The sequence below is a fragment of the Labeo rohita genome, chromosome 20 (assembly GCF_022985175.1).
Source record: "Labeo rohita strain BAU-BD-2019 chromosome 20, IGBB_LRoh.1.0, whole genome shotgun sequence".
Lineage (NCBI taxonomy): Eukaryota > Metazoa > Chordata > Actinopteri > Cypriniformes > Cyprinidae > Labeo > Labeo rohita.
The window spans coordinates 15,093,208-15,113,879 of record NC_066888.1 but is presented as its reverse complement, the minus strand read 5'-3'; the positions used below and the strand labels follow the sequence as shown (position 1 = coordinate 15,113,879).

Sequence of the window (20,672 nt, the reverse complement as noted above, 5' to 3'; positions counted from 1 at the left end):
ATCCACCCACTCCCTATTTTTTAATCCCCATTAAACTACACCAGTCTTATTAGGCATGCAGTTTTGATTCTCAACGATGTCACATTGCTTAGGCCCCGCCCACAGCAACTAACTGACAGGGCTGCATTACCGTAGTTTACGCCCTTAGCGAGTTGTGTTTGGTTGTACGCCGTTCTTCATTTTCTCCGCACTCAAGCAGGTCTAACGGCAACAATGTCTAGTAAGCAATCCCAGTGTTCTGTGTTTGATGTAAGACTAAACATAAGAGTAATTTTTTCCTAATTTCTGAGGCACTGAGGACGCAGTGGATTACTATTTTCAAGGTAATGAGCCTCAAAACCTCAAAGTATTTTAAATTATCAGCGTCGTGCTGTCCGTTTCGGTGGCACTAGCAAACGTGTCCACCCTGCGCTGTTGAGATGGTCACACGGCACGGTCCATTGAGCCACGCCGCTGACAGGTCAGCGTGGCACAAGCTTTGTAACACTACGCGGTTTTGACCCATTTTTTTTGTGTTTGGCTTTCCATACGTACGGCCGAACAACGGTTCTCACGCTCTCAGTCATGTTGCTTCTACCAAATGTTTATTGCTGTAGGCATGCAAAGCATAGATGTTTACGCTACACCCACTTCTAACGACGGTGCGGGAATATGCAGCTCATTTGCATTTAAAGTGATACACACCAAAACAGCTTTTTTTAGACATTAAATTAATAAATGATCTGTGTGGTATTTTTTTTTGAAAGGACAGTGGAGATGAGACAGGAAGTGAGTGGGAGCAAGAGAGGCGGGGTGGGATAGGGACAGGTCCACGAGGTGGGATTCGATCTCGGGACACCCGAGGCGCAACTATACCATATGTTGACGCCAACTTGTGTGGTATTTTAAGCTAAAACTTCACAGACACATTCTGGGGACACCCATGACCAATATTACGTCTTGTAAAAAGACACATCAATAGGTGCCCATTAACAGAAAAACACAATCAACACAAAAATTGGTTTTCTTGTGCTAAATTATTATAACAATATGTTAAAAACTCAGAAACACTGAGGCTAAAAATCCCATCCTGTCTTTTTAAATAGTTCAATAATAGGATCGACTCATAAGAGTCAACTGTCAGCAAAACAAATCATGTACTTAATCATTTTGCATAGCTGATGTATAGTCTAGTTTCTATAGCAGACTTTTAAAAGTGTCACACTTATATTTCTCCCTGTCTGCTGTCCTTGGTCAGTGATTAATCAAATTGCCTGTTTCCATAACCAAATACCCATAAAGTCATAGAGTCTCTAGCTATTTTAGTTTTCCTTTATGACTAACAAGAGGTAAATCAGGAGTTTATGCCCATACTTTGTCAGAAAACATTAATAGCACATGGACAGACCACCTAGGGCAATCACAAGTGTGGGTGGTGTATTCTGTGTATGTTATATTAGGTCGTCAGATGTTGGGATCACAGGGCTTCATGTGAAACTACAGAAATAAACATACACTTTCAGGACAAACCAAACCTCTGAGAGACACTACAAACAAGCCAGAATCAAACAGATTTGAAGGTTCAAAGTGACACGCTGCACAAATTTTCTGTGTTGTGACATTTAATATCTGGATCAGGTCCTGAGCGAATGATGTGCTCTTTTTGAGTGAAAACACTTCAAATCAAACGCAAGACTCTTCAGACAGACATTTCACAAAAAAAGAAGAAAAATTCTGCACCTTATTTCTAAAAGTATCTAGAGAGGAGCTGAAAATAGTCCTTATCAAAAAATAGACATGGACATAATTATACAGAAAGATAGCATCTGTAATTTACTTTTAAGTTCGATTCAATTTCCTGTTCTCTCCTTCTCTCCGTGCCTGAGGGAAATGCAACTCTTCTGCATATTGTATGACTGTCCTGGGGTGGCATTTGTCATTAATGACATGACTTTTTTTTTTGTTTTTATTTCAACGCTCTCCACCTCAGATCCAGATTTAGATCTGTACTTCTCACTTCATGACCTGAATGTCCCCATGCCAATAAACCCAAACAACAGGCGTCTCCAGCTCAGTCTGCTAAATTCATTACAGGTAATGAAATGGGCATGAGGAAAGGCCAAACCATTTACAATCTGTAAAAACTAGCACAGCTCTCCACACTAAATAAAGCGAGAGGGACTGCTGTGTGCATATGCAAAGAGTATTAAGAAACTAAAAACTGATGACACTAAAGTAGCGACAGACCTTTTCTTCCATATTGTCACATATAACCAATTGAGATGGATTTTTAAAAAAAGGGGGAGAAAGTAGATCAGAGACTTGGCTCTATCCATCAAGCAGGGACCCATCCAAACAACTGACGAAGTTTGGCACCAGAGAAATGATTTTAAGACATTTTAAAATGTTTAAAAGTTATGAGTATGTCACGACCACTGCTATGCATAAAAATATCTCTCAGAACTAACTTTAGCAGAAAGTGTTTTTGTCTTTTGTGCCAAAATTTTAAACAGTATTTTTTTTTCTGCATGAGCGTGTTAACCTGGAAGCTAAAGCTGAATGCTTCCTCCACAGAGATCTCAAAAAAGAGTAAGTGCTGGAGGAGTGTGTTGAACTATGCGTGAATCTGTGTGTGTGTGTGCCTGTGCAAACAGCATATCTCCCTGCCACAGGCCTGTTCAGCTTCAGGGTACATCACCTCTCAAGTTGCACCCTGCAGGTTTGATTGTACCAAGGTACCGAGTGAGTCAATGTGTGGGATATGAACATACCGGAGGGCACACAAATTCTCACAAATACTGTGTTATTCTTGTTGACACACCACTTCCTGCAGGTGAGAATGACATCAGCGATTGCTGATTGGATAAAAATAAGCCACAGCTGGATGATAATCACAGCTGTGAACAGGCCTCCATTTCCACAATGCTGAAATCATGCACATTACTTCGCCAAAGACTTTTTTTTCTTACAAGTACTGTAATTCATAGAAGATTAAAGGGTTAGTTCACACAGAAATTAAAATTCTGTCATCATTTACTCGCTCTAATGTGACTTTCTTTCTTCTGTGGAAAAGAAAAGAAGCCATTGTAAAGAATGACTGAACAAAATGAACAAAAACACAAGACATCAATGTATCTTTAATGTTCCACAGAAGAAAGAAAGCCATACAACATGAGAAGGAGTAAATAACAGATAATTATCTCTGTTGGGGTTTCACATTAGGTAAGTAACTATATGTGCTGACTAGGGCTGGGTAAAATATATTTTGATTTCTCAATTTTAATCGATTCTTATTTTTACAAAACAATATTGATTCCTAAATTCCTAAAGAATCGATTAGTCTAGTCTGTTTTCAGTTAATGAATGGAACACTGTAGCATGCCTCCCATCCAAAAAATTGCAATAAGCTTTGTGCTTTATTACTTTTGATATGAAAAAAAGTCTCAAATTTCAAATTTGTTCAAATTCGATTTTATTACAGTATTCAAACAATAAATGCCGTTTTGATGCTGTTTAATGTGGAGTTCAACCGCGGAAAGATGTCAATATAACAGCTTGTAAACAATATCGTAATGTAACATTTTATGAAAGCTACTATTTAAACGTTTATATTTCAAAAAACGAATTGGAGTAGAAATATAATTATGTAATTGTAACTTAATTATTATAACTTCACAGTGTAATTTAAGCATTTTTATACAAATCAGTTCATTTTAATCTTCAATATTATAGTAAAGTAGTACCAACTGACTCATATTTTACATGATTATTTGAGAGATTTTTTTTTTCTTGAAAAAAATTGGCATGTACTGTATCTGCTACATGTGACCCTGGTCCACAAAACCAGTCATAAGTCGCACGGGTATATTTGTAGGAATAGCCAAAAATAGACTGTATGGGTCAAAATTATAGATTTTTCTTTTATGCCAAAAATCATTAGGGTATGGTTAAAGATAAAGTCAAGATCATGCCCCATGAAGGTATTTTGTCAATTTACTACCTTAAATATATCAAAATATAATTTTTGATTAGTAATATGCATTGCTAAAAATTGTATTTGGACAACTGTAACGGCGATTTTAATTCAAAATTTAGATTTTTTTTGCAGATTCTAGATTTTCCTCTCCTATCAAACCATTACATTAATTGAAAACATATTTATTCAGCTTTCAGGTGATGTATAAATCTTAATTTTAAAAAATTGACCCTTATGAGTGGTTTTGTGGTCCAGGGTCACATGTATTCAAAATAATCGATACTGAATCAAAATCACATCGCAAGCTTGTGAATTAGAATCGAATCAAATCGTGAAATTTGTGTCAAAAGCCAGCCCTATTGTCGATCTCTTCAAGTGTGCTCGAATGAATTGTGTGGCACATTTAATTTGATTACTTCATTCCTACATCTGCCACTGTCAGTCCTGGGTTTTTGTAAATCAATGTCTTATCAAACTATGGTGCATTTGTCAAGAGTGACATTCAAACTTCTACTAATATAACTAATTAAACAAAAGTTGCAGCTTTAAGATCTATATCAATAACAGGAACATATTTGGATTCTGTTCTGTGATTTATTTGAGACAGAAACTTGTCTGAAATGTTTAAAAGCTGAGTGCTGAAGAGAACATTGCTGCTGTCGTTTTCTGCCACTAACGACAACCACAATGACCACTCAGCAAAACATTAAAACACACACTAACGAAATGAAAACTCCTGTTCAGTAATTAGAGACGCATCCCTGCTGCGTTTCATAAAGCAGTTGGGACAAAATCAGCAGTGCTTTCATCACTTCAAACACCCTCATCTATCAAACTGGCCTCTTTCCCTCAGTTTTTCCTTTCTTTCTTTCCCTCAAACCTGAAATATATGAGAAAGCAATAAGTCTGTGGTTCATATATTCTAAATGTGTCACAAAAATCGTGTAAATCGATACATCACTCACACAAGAGGGCATAACCGCTACCACATAGGAGGGGGATCACTTTACAGGCTCAAACAGGCTTTTTATGAGATCTGGAGTGTCTGGATCATTATTAGCGCTAAAACGCCTAGATAGGAATGTTAAAAAGAGCGTGAGAGTTATGCAAGAGAGGGACAAAAAGGGAGCGAGAACGAGAGAGATATATAGCATCTATATTCACAGTATTAGATGACATAAAAAACAACAGCTCAATTGTCATTGTGTTTTGCTGCTGTTTGGTTGCCTGACAACAATACTGGTGAAAAAAAAAAAGACGGCAAGTATGATGGGAAAAAAAATAAATGAAACAATATGCTGCAGTATGAAAAAAGTACAACTGGGACAAAAAAAGAGCCCATTATTATAGGCTCATAAACAGACTGCAGAAGATAAATATTCTGGTTACGTATGCAGGAAATGGACTGGTGTCTTGTGTAAATATACTCACTAGGTGCGAGTACAAAACACTGTGCTGGTTTCATATTAACACATGATGACGAGTTCTGTTGCTTGAGAAACTGTCTCACGTTCTTAAAGCGTTAACACATGTCCGCTGAAGCCACCACACATGCTTCCTCATTCCATCTGCACCAAGTATTCACTCTCATAAAACACTGAATCGGGGTCAGCTTTCACAACACCCCGTCTCAACCGCTCCTTTATGAACACGAAAACGGATCCAAGAGCATACAGACAGGCCGAAACTAAGACGGCAGAGGTATAATGTGTCTTCTGTTGTGTCCTGTGTTGTGTTCCACAGAAGAAGACTCCAGAGAGGTTCTTGGGCAGGTGACGACATTAATGGAACAAACATTATGGAGAAAATTTTTCCAGTTAGCAGTGTGTTTCTTATACTATCACCTGCAAAGAAAGTCTGAAACTGAAGAACGGAGATATCAGTTCAACAATAAGAGAAATTCTTTGTCCTGATCTTCAACTTCAGGTTGCTTCTCCAACAGTTTCAGGTCGCAGCAACTGAGGTGCAAGGCCTGTTAGAAATACTTCTCGTGTTTGTATACGGTCACAAACTTTACCATTTGTTTGTCAAAATAAAGTGTGCAAAATATAACATATTCTGTTGAGGTCAAAAGTTTACATACACCTTGCAGAGTCTGTAAAATGTTAAATATTACCAAAAAAATATGAGGGATCATACAAAACTAATGTAATTTTTAATGTAGTACTGACCTGAATAAGACATTTCACATAAAAGACGTTTACATATAGTCCACAGGAGAAAAAAAATAGTTGAATTTATAAAAATGACCCCCGTTCAAAAGTTTACATACACTTAATACTGTGTTGTTACCTGAATGATCCACAGCTGTGTTATTTTGTTTAATGGTAGTTGTTTATGAGTCCTTTGTTTGCCCTGAACAGTTAAACTGCCTGCTATTCTTCAGAAAAATCCTTGAGGTCCCACAAATTCTTCAGTTTTTCAACATTTTTGTGTATTTGAACCCTTTCCAACAATGACTGTATAATTTTGAGATCCATCTTTTCACACTGAGGACAACTGAGGGGCTCATATGCAACTATTACAGAAGGTTCAAACGATCATTTATGCGCAAGAAAACACAATGCATTAAGAGCCGGGGTGTAAACTTTTGAACAGAATGTGTACATTTTTCTTATTTTGCCTAAATATCACATTTTTCCATTTAGTGCTGCCTTTTAGAAGTTACAGAACATACTTGTATACTTCCCAGAAGACAAAATAAGTTAAATTTACTCTGATCTTCAAATTGAGAAAGTTTCACCCCCTGGCTCTTAATGCATTGTTTTTCCTTCTGAAGCATCAGTGAGCATTTGAACCTTCTGTAATAGTTGCATATGATTCCCTTAGTTGTCCTCAGTGTGAAAAGATCTCATAATCATACAGTCATTGTTGGAAAGGGTTTAAATACACCAGGCCCGGTTCCAGAACCAAATCACTGAGGGTGCTTCTGAAAATTGTGAGGGTGCTCACAAAAAATATGCATGGAACTGTATGAAAACGGTACCACCAAATAGGACTGAGTAATATAAATCGTCTACACTAGTATCGTAATTGTAGTTTTAACAAATGCCATCTAACATCAAGAATACACTGTGAAGGTTATTACTGCATGCTCATCTAGGAGCAGTTCACATGTCGCGCCTAAAAACGCGTTCTTTCCAAAGCGCTAAGTTACGCTCCCATGGCGTCTGTCGTTACTAGGCAACCATGGCCTACGCTCTCCATGAAGACAAGTTAGTTTCAGCAAATGATAAATGGCTTTCTAGCACTGCCCTGCTACAAAATGTATTTTAAAAATGTCTATCCCTGTACAGCTATGATCAGCTGTTTCACCGTCTTGGCTGAGTTTTCAATGTTGTTTCTATAAAGGATGAAGCTGATTGGTTGGTTCGTGTCACATGACCCGAGGTGCGCTTTTAACAATTCAGCTTGTGTATTTATAAGCTTGTGTGTACGTATTAATTTGGCGAATTTATGTATGTGTGTGCATCTGTCTGCGTGTTCATTAATTTAAAAATTAATACGCTATTAATAATTTTATCTGAGGGTGCTTTTGCTTTTGTTTGGGGGTGCTTAGCACCCTCAAGCACCCCCGTAGAACCGGGCCTGAAATACACAAAATGCTGAAAAAACAAAGAATTTGTGATTTGTGGGACCTGAAGGATTTTTTCTGAACAACTATTCAAACAAGGCACTCATGAACATGACTAAACAAAAAACAAACAAACAAAAAAAAAAACAGTATTAAGAATCAAGCGTATGCAATCATTTAAACAGGGTCATTTTTATAAATTCAACTATTTTCTTCTTTTGTGGACTATATGTAAGTATCTTTCAGGTCAGTACTAAATAAAAATATAACAGATTTCGTATGATCCCTCTTATTTTGGTCAAACAATTAACATTTTGCAGATTCCTCAAGGTGTATGTAAACTTTTGACCTCAACTGCCTCTTACGCTTACCAACACATTTATTTGACATCATTTTTGCACACAAAAAGTATTCTCGTAGCTTCATAAAATTACAGTTGAATCACTGATGTCACATGGACTATTTTAACAATGTCTTTACTACCTTTCTGGGCATTAAACGTGTCAGTTGCAGTGCTGTCTATTATTTCATCAAAAATATCTTAATTTGTGTTCTGAAGATCTTATGGGTTTGGAATGACATGAGGGTGAATAATTTCATTTTTGTGTGTACTATCCCTTGAAGTAAAAAAGTAGTAGTTTTAGTAGTTAGTAGTTTTATTCTCTCCTTTTCATTTCATCCTTAGCAGAACAACCTTACCCTCAATGAGTCTTTAAATCTTTAAAAACAAATGAAAATGAGCAAATTAACAAATTAAAGCGTAACGTAGAGGGGGAAATGTCACATTCCTAGAAGTTTCTAGCCCCCCTTCACACCAGAACATCCACATGAAGTGACATGTCTGTCTACCATCTCCTTAGAGACCGCATTTCTCGGCAACCGGTGGAACAGCTGTGAGTGACTGTCATTCCAGGGTTGCTGCAGTAACCTCTGTGAGCGAGTGGTGGGGGGAGTGTTTGATGTGGTGGAGCGCTGTCACGCATCAGTAGTCTCAAACGCTCGGACAGCATGTTGGACTGTGTGGAATGAGAGAGAGTAACTGCTGACAGAACAGGAGAGAACAGTAAGCTGGTGTGGACAAGCACCAGAGCTCTGGAGTGTGGGCAGGATGTCTGTCTGACACGATGCTTGCTTTCCTTTCCCTTCAAGATATCATATGTAGCTGTTTGACAAATTCACCGTTTGTCATTTAACTACTGCTACGCATTCCTGACACTCAACAATTATTGTCAGCTGAAGTAATCTTACTAAACCAACATACAAAAAGGGCACATATCACTTACTCTGAAAAGCACAACAAATTTCTCTGAGACTCAAAGTGTTCGAAATCACACAATCTGTTACTGTTTCATCATTCAGTATAAACAGTATATCTGTCACTACAAGAGTAACTTAAAGGGACAGTTCACTCAAAAATTAAAATTCTGTCATTAAGTACTCACCCTCATGTCGTTCCAAACCCATAAGACCTTTTGCTTCGAAACACAAATTAAGATATTTTTTATGAATTCCGAGAGCTTTCTGATCCTGCATAGACTGCAACGCACTGACACTTTCAAGGCCCAGAAAGGTAGTAAGGACATCATTAAAATAGCCCACGTGACATAAGTGTTTCAGTCTCAAATTTTACTGTACATTTTATTTACTTCACTTTTCTATTTTAATTCAAAGCTCTCAGATTTCATCAAAAGTATCTTAATTTGTCTTCCGAAAATGAACTAAGGTCTTGACATGAGGATGAGTAATTAATGACCAAGTTTTTTTTTTTAGCTACCTACCCTACAATAAATTTGAAAACAGCATTCACATTAGCTTATCAAGACAAATTTTAGGAGATCACATCACATATGCTTTGAGACTGGACTTCAAGATGTCTCTAAGGTAAATTAAGGCATTAATGTGAGTCCAATCTGAAGCTGACTTTCTTCTTTCCTCTTTTTTCCATCTTTAAGTACATCTGCAGATTCTGCTGTACTGAGAGTGTGTGTGTGAGTGCATCAGGCTGTGTAACCATGGCCACAGCTGAGAAGCTCATCCTCAGTGAGAACTGGGGCCAGTTGCATAAACTTAGCCTCTATGTTAAGACAGCGTCTTAAGTACTAGTCTGATAAACTAGCAGTTAACCAAAGAGTAATCAGTCTTATTTTTTGGATCCAGCTTGGACTAATCTACATTTTTCTGTAACTGAATATAAAACATTAGGACCAGACATAAAGAAAAATTTGGCTGACTTACTTTTTAAGACTGGTCTAACCCCTTTATGCAACCGGCCCCTGATGTCCTTACCACTACTCAGCATGAGAACTAATCTATATATAATGTTGAGAGAGAAAAAGTGGATGAGGAACAGAACCTTTAGAGGTCAGCCACCATCATGCTGAAATAATCATCTTCATCTCTCTTTTCTTTCCTGCATATGCATAACCTGTTTCCCCATCACCAAATCTCTCTATTCTTCACAGGGCTGTATGGTGCTCTGATATGCTGCTCGAGTGTCAATCCACTCATCATGTCTCACCTGTGAAGGTGCGCTGGAGGACAGACCTCCGCTGAGCTCTCCGATCCGGGCCGCTGCTGTGGGGTTGGAGGAGCTGATCAGAACCGGACCACTGATTTCCATGGAGTGCCGCTGGGGCGGAGGGGCCAGGGAGGGCTTATGGGACATAGTTAGAGAGGTAAAGGAGTGACGCTTCTTACTGTTCTTCTTCTCCCCAGTGGCTTTCTGGGAGCCGTTGGCCTGAGGGGCCGAGGATGAGGAGGACGGCCCCTCACTTGAGTCTCCTCCACCATCAGAGGGCTTGTCCAGTTCTATAAGCTGTCGTGCTGCACTGTTAAACTGAAAGTGGAAGAAAGGGAGTGAATGGAAATTATACTTTACACCACATACTATTATTACTGTATCTAATTTCTGACTTTTGAAAATGTTGCGAGCCACATTTAAACCCACAATCCCCATATGAGCACTTAATATGCCACGCGAGTTAACTGCTAGGCTACATTTCCTCACACTTTCTTTAAATGTAATCTAACAAGTAATGATGTACTTGCAGGGAATGAAAGAAGCGGGAGTATGTGGGGTGGTGGGTGTGATGGGACTGCAGGCCATGTTTGATTTCATGTGAAACTGAAATCAAAGGCAGACAAGCAGAGAATCTCCAGCTAATGACAGAGCAACACCCATCACCCCAAGCAAATGACTCACTTTCTACACAAATGAGAGCAGCCGATCACATGAAGAACCCTACACATTTCAATTAAATCTGATCTAGCGGCGTTCGCTCTGAAGAGGCAAAAGAGGCAATGCCTACTCAAAAAATTGGATATGAAAAAAAGTTCATAATACTAAAATAAAACAAAATTTAACAAAAAAAAAAAAAAAACAAAACAAAACAAAACAAAAAAAACACGTTTTCGAAAGTAAAACTGTCCAAACGCGACACCGGCAGGTAAAGTTACAGAAGGAGTCTGCGTATCTCTCACCTCCCCTGAGCCCACTGAGTTTTAACAGACCACCTAAAGCATGTGGTGAGTTTGGTGGGGGGATAATTGAGAATGAATGAGGGAAAGTCACATGAGATATGACTGGCTATGACCAGCTGTGACTGGTTCATATGATAAATCCCAACTCTTATTTGTGAATGAATACTTTAATTGTGTTAATGGGAAGACTAATAAAAAAGTAAACAACTCACACACTTATAACCACTTTGTCAAGTCAAAATCAAACTTCAAATGGCCTGAAAAAAGACCAAAGACGACCAAACCCAGTGTTTACAAAGTGAACGCGCAAGGAGGGTCAAACACCCTTGTAGGACGATTTTGAAGTTAAAGGAGAAAATGAGATGGGAGTTTTTCGACATACCCTAACTGTTTTTCTCCGGAATACACAGAGTTCACGCAGAGCTTCACAAGTCGAGCGTTTGAGGTTAAAAAATATGTAATAGAGCCTTTTGAAGCTGCATTTAAAGTGCATTTTGGAAATTCAAACTCACAGGCACCATAGAAGCCCACTATATTGAAATTCCTAAAAAAACATTTTCACTTTACAACTGAAGAAAGAAAGACATGAACATTTTGGATGACAAGGGGGTGAGTAAATGATCTGCAAATTTTTTTCTGGAAGTGAACTTCTCCTTTAACCAAGAAAATGTGACTGGAACATAATTTACATTTAACAAAAAAAAAAATAATAATAATAAATTAATTGTCATTTCAGAATATCACTGGACGCCACTGACTAGATCACAATGAAGATCAATTAAATGCTGCTGTAGATACTGAACACAGGTGTGTCTTGGAACTGATTAATGTATGATGTTTAAAAAAAACTTGACTTCTCATGATTTAAAAAAAAAAAAAAGAAAAAAAGTAAATTGCTTGAAGTTTTGCAAGCAAATATAAATTGTGCCCACATATGAATTTATTTACTTAAGCTTTTAATAATAAACAAACACTGATATGTGAACTCCTTCAAAACTATTTAAAAAGCATCCCAAGATACACCTCAGAAAGTTAATTTAGAGAATGACCAGTGACAAATAATAACAATAATTAAAATTGTTAATAAAGAGTCAGTCCTTTTCGAAACTTAATTAGTAGAGCAAAAAATTCTAGACCTAAAGCCACAGCAAATCCTAGAATCAAAACAAGCTGTAACTTCATCGGATACATCTAACATGAATGGTAATAAAAAGTAATAAAACTTAAGCTCATCATTAATATAAGCTCACCATATGCTAGCGCAGCCCTTGCAACTCAGGCAGACATTAAGTAGCGGATATATGACAGCCACTACGAAAGACACGTGCCTGATTCCATTTTCAAGTCTCTCTTTGAAAACATATACATTTATAGTGGCAGAAAGTGACATGGGAGTAGAAAAACCTTCCCCCCGTTACTCTCTTTTAAGTACCTGAGTGAATGTCACTTTTGATGTCACCGGTATCAGAGATTACTTTCTCAAAAGCATTCAGTTGGAAAAAGTCTGGTTTAGTGAAAATTGCCAGGGCTTTTGTGTAAGCTAAAAGCCTCCGCCCCTCTCCACCTTCGTTCTCTCGCTCTGCGTGAGAGAGATGCTATTCAAGCAGCACCATTCTGACAGAAGCTATTTTTGAATGTCTTTTGATGGTTATTTTTTCCCACAGGTTAGACACGTGGCTGGTGGAGAGCTCATGCTGGCTCTGCCAGGGTTCATAAAGGTTTTTGCCTATATTTATGGGAGGAGGGACATGAAGTGTTGTGTGATGTGAGCTGCTGCAACACGTGAAGCTGTGCTTGTTTGAGGTTGAGTGATTCAAGAGAGAGACTTGTGTCAGAAAATAATAAAAAAGCTGATGAGGGTTTAATACATCTCAAATCATTAGCACCAATGAGCGTTCTCAGAGGTGTGAATTCTCAAAGAGATGTGCGTTTCAACAAGAGCAGAAACAAAGACAAGGTGGGGATGAAAGACTGGCCAAACTAACAGGACGTGACAGCAACAAAAATGGAAACAAGATACTTTTAAAAGCAAGCTTTTAAAAGGGTGGAGAATATTTTGAAGGTTTCCAAGAAAGCAGTGATGAAAAGTCTAAATATAAAACATTAAAAGTGAAAACATCAGGGAACAATGACAATTTTAAATGCGTTGATATGACTCACCTCTACATAAGATATGGGGAAGATGCCAATCTTATCTCCCAGCATGCCTTCCGCCCAGTTCTCATCCACACGACGAATCACAGTAAGAATATCATCCTGAGGGCAAACAGAAAAAATACGTTCCTTGTTATTCAGCCAGAAGCCCTCACAGCAAGTTGTTAAAAAGTTTATAAAAATGAGCAACTCGAAGGCATCAATGAAAGCCAGGCATTTGTTTTTTTTAAATAAAAATCTATCCAAAACACAAATGGCTCGAGGGGATCAACGCTTATGTTGCAAGCAGTATAAAATGTTTTTGCTTTTCCAACATTAAAGCAGTGCTGTTAGCTCACCCCAAAAGTATTCACCCCCGCGTCTTTCCAAACCTCTATTATTTTAGCTTTCAGTGGAACATACAAAAGAGAAATTATGCTTCTTTTTCCATGCAAAGTAAGAATAGTGACCTTGGGGTGAATCTAAAAAAAGGTTTAAAAACACCCAATGCATTAACTAATGGTGAAGTGTTACTGTTTGTTTTTGAGCTTGTGAATGGGAGAAGGTGTGTGTGACTGAGAGAGCAAAGATGAAGGTCAAACTCTGTACTGTGAGTAGATTTTCAGCACCTTTGAAAATGGCAAGCAGTCCTTGTCAGCCTCCTTGTCTTTCAGCTCAAAGTCATAGAGGGCCTTGCATTGAGGGGGTGGCTGTGGGAGAGGTTTGATGACCTGGACAAAGTTGGTGGGGAAAAATCCATGGACTCCGCCCATCTCTCCATGGTACCAGTTTTCATCCACCTGCCGGCGCAGGATGATGATGTCACCCTTGCTGAACTTGAGATCTCCAGGTTCTTTGCCATCATAGTTGTATAAGGCCTTGGCACAGGGTAGCTGAGGAACTCCCTGCAGAAAAGAGAAAAAGAGGTGGGGGATTACTAAAACTCAGGGTTTTCAGAGTAACTTGGATTCATGGATAATGCACGATCAGCACTCAAAAGCGCATTCATTTTTCAAACTTGTAGGACAGGCGAAGGGTGACCGTGATAACCACAGCCAGCTTTCATAGAGCGTGACCATGTGTGGAGTGGAGGAGGGTGTTAAGTGTAAAGCGAAGGCAGAGATTCTATAATAAACCCTTTGCTGCAAGGTTTTTTAAAACCTATACTGCTATCTTTGGAGCCATGCTATCCATAACATGGACATCTGCAGAATGAAAAGAAATAAACAACCACATATATACAGTCTTTGCTCAGCTATATAGTAGAGAATGCTATCACATACGCTCAATGCTAGGTTTTGTACTGCATATGAGCGATCAGTCTGTCTGGCTTGTCTTTCAGCCTGACCTTGTTGGCTTGACTGTGTCGGGCTGCTTTTTCTGTCTGTCTTGCACCGTCTGTGTTGCTTAACTTACTGACTGCCTCCTTGTCTGACAATCCCAAAATGCCCTGGGATATGCCAATGGATTCACAATGTTGTGGGGCAAGCCCATTTATCAGTGTGTGTGGAGTTTTATGGTGCAGAACCAGTCGTCTGGAACTGGTCAAAGCTCCTTTCAGGCCTGACAATGATCCACAGCCAGAGAGAGAGGGAGGAGGCAGCAGACACAGTACTGCTCAGCTGAATGAGCCCTTTTCAGGCAAACCGCTCAAGAGAGGGGCCCTCTGTCCAAGAGAACACCCCCACCACCCAGAATAAAGCCCCATGGGCTTCCTCCACTGTAGCATGCATCTCCTGCACATAGTGAGGAGAATGATAATCACAACACCAACGACACAGAGAATCAGAATATCATCTTGAAAGGCCGGAAGGTATTGGACAGGAAAGAAGGAAAAGACAGATGGACGGTGGCGTGGGCAGATAGGTAAGTAGGTTGGTAAGAAAGAAGCAAGGAAGGAAGAATAGAAGGAAGGTAGTTGGGTAGGAACTAAGGAGGGTGGCTAGGTAGGTAGACAGGAAGGAAGGAAAGAAGGTGAGTATGCAGACAGCTAGAGCATAAGATTAAGTAGGTAGGTAGGAAATAAAGAAAGAAGGTAGGTAGACAGATAGGTAGGTAGGTAGGTGAGAAATTCCTTCTTACCTTAAAGGGGAAAGGAAGGAAATGGGAAGAAAGAAGAAAGGAAAGACAAAAGTGGTTAGGTAGGTAGGCAGGCAGGAAAGGAAGTAGAAAAGGAAGGTAGGTGGGTAGGCAGAGAGGCAGATAAGTAAAAAGGAAGTAAGTGCAGGCCAGAAGGAAGTAAAAAAGGAAGATTAACTAGGAGGGTAGGAAGGAAATAAATAAAAAGGTGGGTAGGTAGGTGGGTGAGTGTTTAGTTGGGTAGGTAGGTAGGTTGGTGCATGGTTGGGTGGGTGCACGGGTAGATAGCTGGGTGGGTGTATAGGTGGGTGAGTAGGTAGGTAGGTAGATGGCTTTGTAGGTATATGGGTAGGTGGGTGGGTAAGTGGGTAGGTAGGTAGTTTGATAGGTTGATAGCTGGGCGGGTAAGTAGATAGGTAGGTGGGTGGGTAGGTAGGTGGGTAGGAAGGTGGGTAGGAAGGTGGGTAGGAAGGTGGGTGGGTGGGTGTTTTGGGCGTTTAGGTAGGCAGATGGGTGCATAGGTGGGTCGGTGGGTAGGTAGGTGGATGGGTACAGATAGGTGGATAGGCAGGTGGGTAGGTAGGTACATGGGTGGATACGTAGGTGGGTGGGTAAATAGCTTAGATATCTGGGTGGGCAAGTAGATAGGTAGGTAGATGCGTGCGTAGGTAGGTGAATGGGTACAGATAGGTCAGATAGCTAGGAGGGGTGGGTGGGTAGGTAGGTAGATAGGTAGGTGGGTTGGTGGCTGGATAGATAAATGGGTACGTAGATGGATTGGTAGGCAGATAGGTTGGTGGGCTGCTAGGTGCATGGGTGGGTGTTTAGGTCGGTAGGGGTAGGTGGCTGGACAGCTAGATAGCTGGGCAGGTGGGTGTTTAGGTAAGTAGATGGGTATGTAGGTAGGTGGCAAGGTGGGTGGGTCAGTAGATAGGTAGGTAAGTGGGTGGGTGGGTGGTTACGTAAGTAGGTAGGTGGGTGGTTGGTTGGTTAGGTAGACACCCCTTAGGTTGGGTAGGTAGATAGGTAGGTAGGAAAGTGGCTGGGTGGGTGCGTAGGTAGATAGGCAAGTAGGTAGGTAGGTAGGTGGTTAAGTAGGTAGGTAGATGGGTGGATGGGTAGGTAGTTGGGTGGGTTGGTGGTTAGGTAGGTAGGTGGGTTTGGTAGGTAGGCAGGTAGATGAGTGGGTGGGTAGGTAGGTAGGTGGGTGGGTTTGGGTGTTCCGGTGGTTAAGAAGGTAGACAGAAAGATAGGTTGGTAAACAGAAAGACAGATAGGAAGGAAGTCTATTAAGTAGGCAGGCTGGACAGAAGTAAAAAAGAAGCTGGTGGGTAGGTAGACAGGTAAGAAGAAAATAAGGATGAAAGGAAGGAAGGTGGTTGGGTACTGTAGGTAGGTAGGTAGGAAGGAAGTTGGTTAAGTAGGTAGACAGGAAGGAAGGTAGGTAGGCAGATTAGTACGTAGGTACGTAGGAAAGGAAGGAGAGCGGACAGCATGTAGGTGGGCAAGTTTTGGGTGGGTAGGAATGAGGGAACAAAGGTAGTAATATAGGTGGGTAGGTAAAAAGGTACTTAGGAAGTAAAACAGGCAGGAAAGTAGACATAAAGAAAGGATAAATGAAAGAAAGAAAACATGGGAAACCAAAGAGAGAGAGACTGATGTGGTACTGTTCAGCCCAGAGGAGGATCAGACAGTGACTAAAGCAGCACTCACCACAGAGAGGACAGACGGCCAGCCAGACACTGAGACAACTAACTAGAGGGCAAACTGACCTTTCAGAAACCACATCCCTTTCTCAAACTTTAAAAACAAAACCAAACAGGAAATAAAGATGAACTTAAATGTTATTTGTGCACAATTCTATGTAATTTGGGCCGACAGCTTTATTTGATGTAATGTGCTGCTGTGCCCAAGTCCACAGACTCTAACAACTCAAAAATCAAAGCTCTATTCGTCTGTGCACCTCTGTGCTGTTTTCGTCCCCCCTTCTGTGGGCCTCTCTCAAAGGCAGCTGTCAGCAGATCTGCAGATTTACCCACTTTGCTCAGCTTAGAGAACGAAGCAGACAGAAAGCGCGAGAGAACAGGAAAGACACGAAAGAACGGGGATAAGATGGAAGGATAAGCAACAAAAAGAGTAGGAGGGCAAGAAAGAAAAGGAGAAAGAAAGAAAAAGAGTAAAAAAAAAAAAAGAGTTTGATCAAATGAATGTTAGGAAGGCTGGTGTGTGTGTGTCCGTGTGTGTTTTTCCGGTCTAAGCCTCGTGTGTGAAACGAAGGGTGCTAAAGATCGCTTGAACTGGACCGACATGAAAGAACCGCATTCAGGCTTTTATCCAGTCCAAACAGAGAACTGAAGGTGTGCGTGTGTATGCTTGCCCATTTGTTAAGGTTACATGAACCTCACTGGCTCTATTCAAAAAAAAAAAAAAATTGAGGCCACTTGTTGCCTTCTGATCTCTTTCTGATCTCAAGACTCATCCTGATCCAAGAACTCTTTCATGGAACAGGAGAGATAAACACCAGTCTGTCTCACCGAAGATCTGAAGAACAAGACTGGATGAACCTGAATCAGAACAACACAATATTAGACACTAATGCAAAACAGCTTCGAATGTCCAACGGGCCTGAAATTACTCACTGCTGTGCAACTGCTCTAAACATCTCTTACTGGAGGGAGAAACAAAAACACCTTTATGTTGTTAAAACGCTCCCTGGTGCTGAAGCAAATGAGATTATAATGTAAACAAGATACCTAAAAATACGTAGAAACAAAATAAAAACCTCTGGTGGCTTTTAGAGAGTCTACACTGCAGGCTTGCTGATCCATCCCTCTCTAATTGCCAATTACAACTAATTTGTCATTTTGTAGATTTTTTTCCAGTACCTTATAGTAGAGTACAATTATCACCAGGAAAGCGGGGAAAAGAAAAGATTCACTCATGAATGCAACTGTTTCTCAAATCAGACTAATATTCCATTATTGTAAAAAAAAAAAACCTGTTCACACTTACAAAAATGAATTTGATTGTTCACCAAAATTTTTGATGAAATTCTGTAATTTACTCACCCTCATGCGGTTTCTTTCTTCTGTTGAACACAAAAAAACGAAAAAATAACAATATGAAAGCCAATGACTACCAGCGACTGTTTTGTTAACAACATACTTTAAAATATATTTGTGTTCAACAAAAGAAAGAAACTCATACAACAGAAGAATAAGTAAGTGATAAGAGAAATTTCATTTTTGGTGAACAATCCCTTCAAGTTCAGTGACCGAAATCAATCGGTTACTATAAACCAAAAACGAAAAGGAAAGTTTTCATTTAGCCAAAAACTGAAAATAATGTTTCAGTTAATACACTTGAGTAATGTGTAATTATATGTGTTGAAGTAAATCTTGAATCAAAACTCAAAATCATAAAGTTAAAAAAAATAATTCCCACCTCTTGTCACGGTTAAATGTCTTGCTCAAGGGCACAATGGTAAATGGTAAAACTATTGGTAATGATACAAAATCAACAAGGGCTTGGCTCTTGGATTCCATCACACAATTCGTCCAGTAGAGATGTTTGACGTTTCTAAGCAGAGTGGAACCTTCCTATAATTTGTCAATGCGTGACAGCTAGATGTGCCTAATACACTGCTAATGAGAAATGTGTAATCCAATACTAATGAGCTCTCCTAGTCACAAGCCATCAATCACTATTAAGGCTCTAATATCCACAAACATCCCCGCCATCTCTAAATCACTGTTAGAGGCAATCTAATGTCATATCATACACCCTTTTAGCTCACTCAATGAAGACTTTTTCCAGCTACCTCCCTTGTTTCTTGTCTTTTCAATTCACACCCATCTCTTCTGTGACCCATCACTGTCTAGATCATGTTTTGGACAGGTTGACAGGCCTCCACACTAAAGAAACAACTAGGGAGCCTCTAAAATTAAAGGAGACTTCGGATGCTCATTTTTGACAAGTTGGTATGATTCTTTAGGATCTTTATGAAATGTCTGCAACATACTTTGGTTAAATTTCCTCAGTGGTAATGTAAAACAACACCCTGTTTACCTTGTCAAAAACAGCTCTGTTAACAGAGATCCGTTTCGGTGCATGTTTTTTTAAATTATAATGGGCTATTATAATGAGCTATTGCTGACTCCACCCCTCTCTTAAGTTTTTTCCCACTGCACCCTCTGATGACAGGAAAAAAACCCGAAGACTTTTATGCTCACTTTTACATCCAAATACAAAACACCTGCACTGCTTACAAGACACTTGTGTCACTACAGCTGCTCGAGCGTGGAGAAAATGGAGGACAGTGTACAACTGGCTGAGGGCAGAAATATGCCAATACGAGACAGCCTGTCAGCAGTTGTGGGTGGAGCCTGAGTAGTATGACATACATTAGAAAATCAAAACGGCTTGATAAATAACTCTTCGCAAAAACCCGTCCCCCTTAGTTACTGTTGCCACGTCCAACAAACAATGCCGGTGTCACACTATACATCGTGTTCCCATGCAGTTAAAAATACTTCATGACGCAAAGAGGAAACTGACAACACGCCAACAGATAAAACAGGGTAGTTTACTTCTGGTATGAAACAAGGTCTCAGCTTTCAAATTTGGTAATTTTTTAAAGAAATTCAAACAATAAATGCCGTTTTGTGGCTCTTCAATGTGTCGTGAGAGATCAATCAAACCGATCAAAATCAAAACCAATTGTCTTTTCATATTTACTTAAAGCACAAAATAAACATGAATGAACATCAGTACATATCTTATTTCAGTCGCGGAAAGATGTCAATACACAAGTTTAAGTCTGCGTTATTATTGGTCAGATTGGTCAGTCAAGCTCTTTGCAAAAGGAAAGGAAAGGACATGATGTGAGGCCAAGTATGGTGACCCATACTCGGAATTTGTGCTCTGCATTTAACCCATCCAAGTGCACACACACAGTAGTGAGTAGTGAACAAATACACGCACACACACACACCGTGAACACACACCCGGAGCAGTGGGCAGCCATATTGCTATCGCTGCAGCGCCTGGGGAGCAGTTGGGGGATCGGTGCCTTGCTCAAGGAACTCACCTCAGTCGTGGTATTGAGGGTGGAGAGAGCGCTGGTTATTCACTCCTTCCACCTTCAATCCCTGCCAGACCTGGGACTCAAACCCGCAACCTTTTGATTACAAGCCCGACTCCCTAACCATTAGGCCACAGCTGCCCCCTGCCCCAATGTTTAGGTTTTTTAGGTTTAGGTGCAAACACCATGTAAATGTGAATTTTCCATCTGATGTCTGCTTTAAACAGTCAGAAGTGATATTAATTTTTACTTCATAAATATATGAAAATGCCTGATGGTAAAGAAACATGTTAGTATACAGATTCTGACAACAGTTTAAGTTTTGCGAATAAAACACTTTTGTTGCATTTAGTACAAATTAGCTCAAA

General features: G+C 39.8%; 1 protein-coding gene across 1 annotated transcript in view; it reads right to left on the bottom strand.

Moving 5' to 3' along the window:
• The window catches only part of sh3rf1 (SH3 domain containing ring finger 1), a 69,712-nt gene that overhangs the window by 12,749 nt on the left and 36,291 nt on the right, over nucleotides 1-20,672 (bottom strand). The window contains exons 3-5 of the mRNA XM_051138214.1: nucleotides 13,772-14,047; nucleotides 13,170-13,265; nucleotides 10,048-10,365 (exon numbers count right to left, since the gene is read on the bottom strand). Of these exons, the coding sequence (XP_050994171.1) occupies nucleotides 10,048-10,365; nucleotides 13,170-13,265; nucleotides 13,772-14,047 (690 nt within the window). The remainder of the gene's footprint in view (nucleotides 1-10,047; nucleotides 10,366-13,169; nucleotides 13,266-13,771; nucleotides 14,048-20,672) is intronic.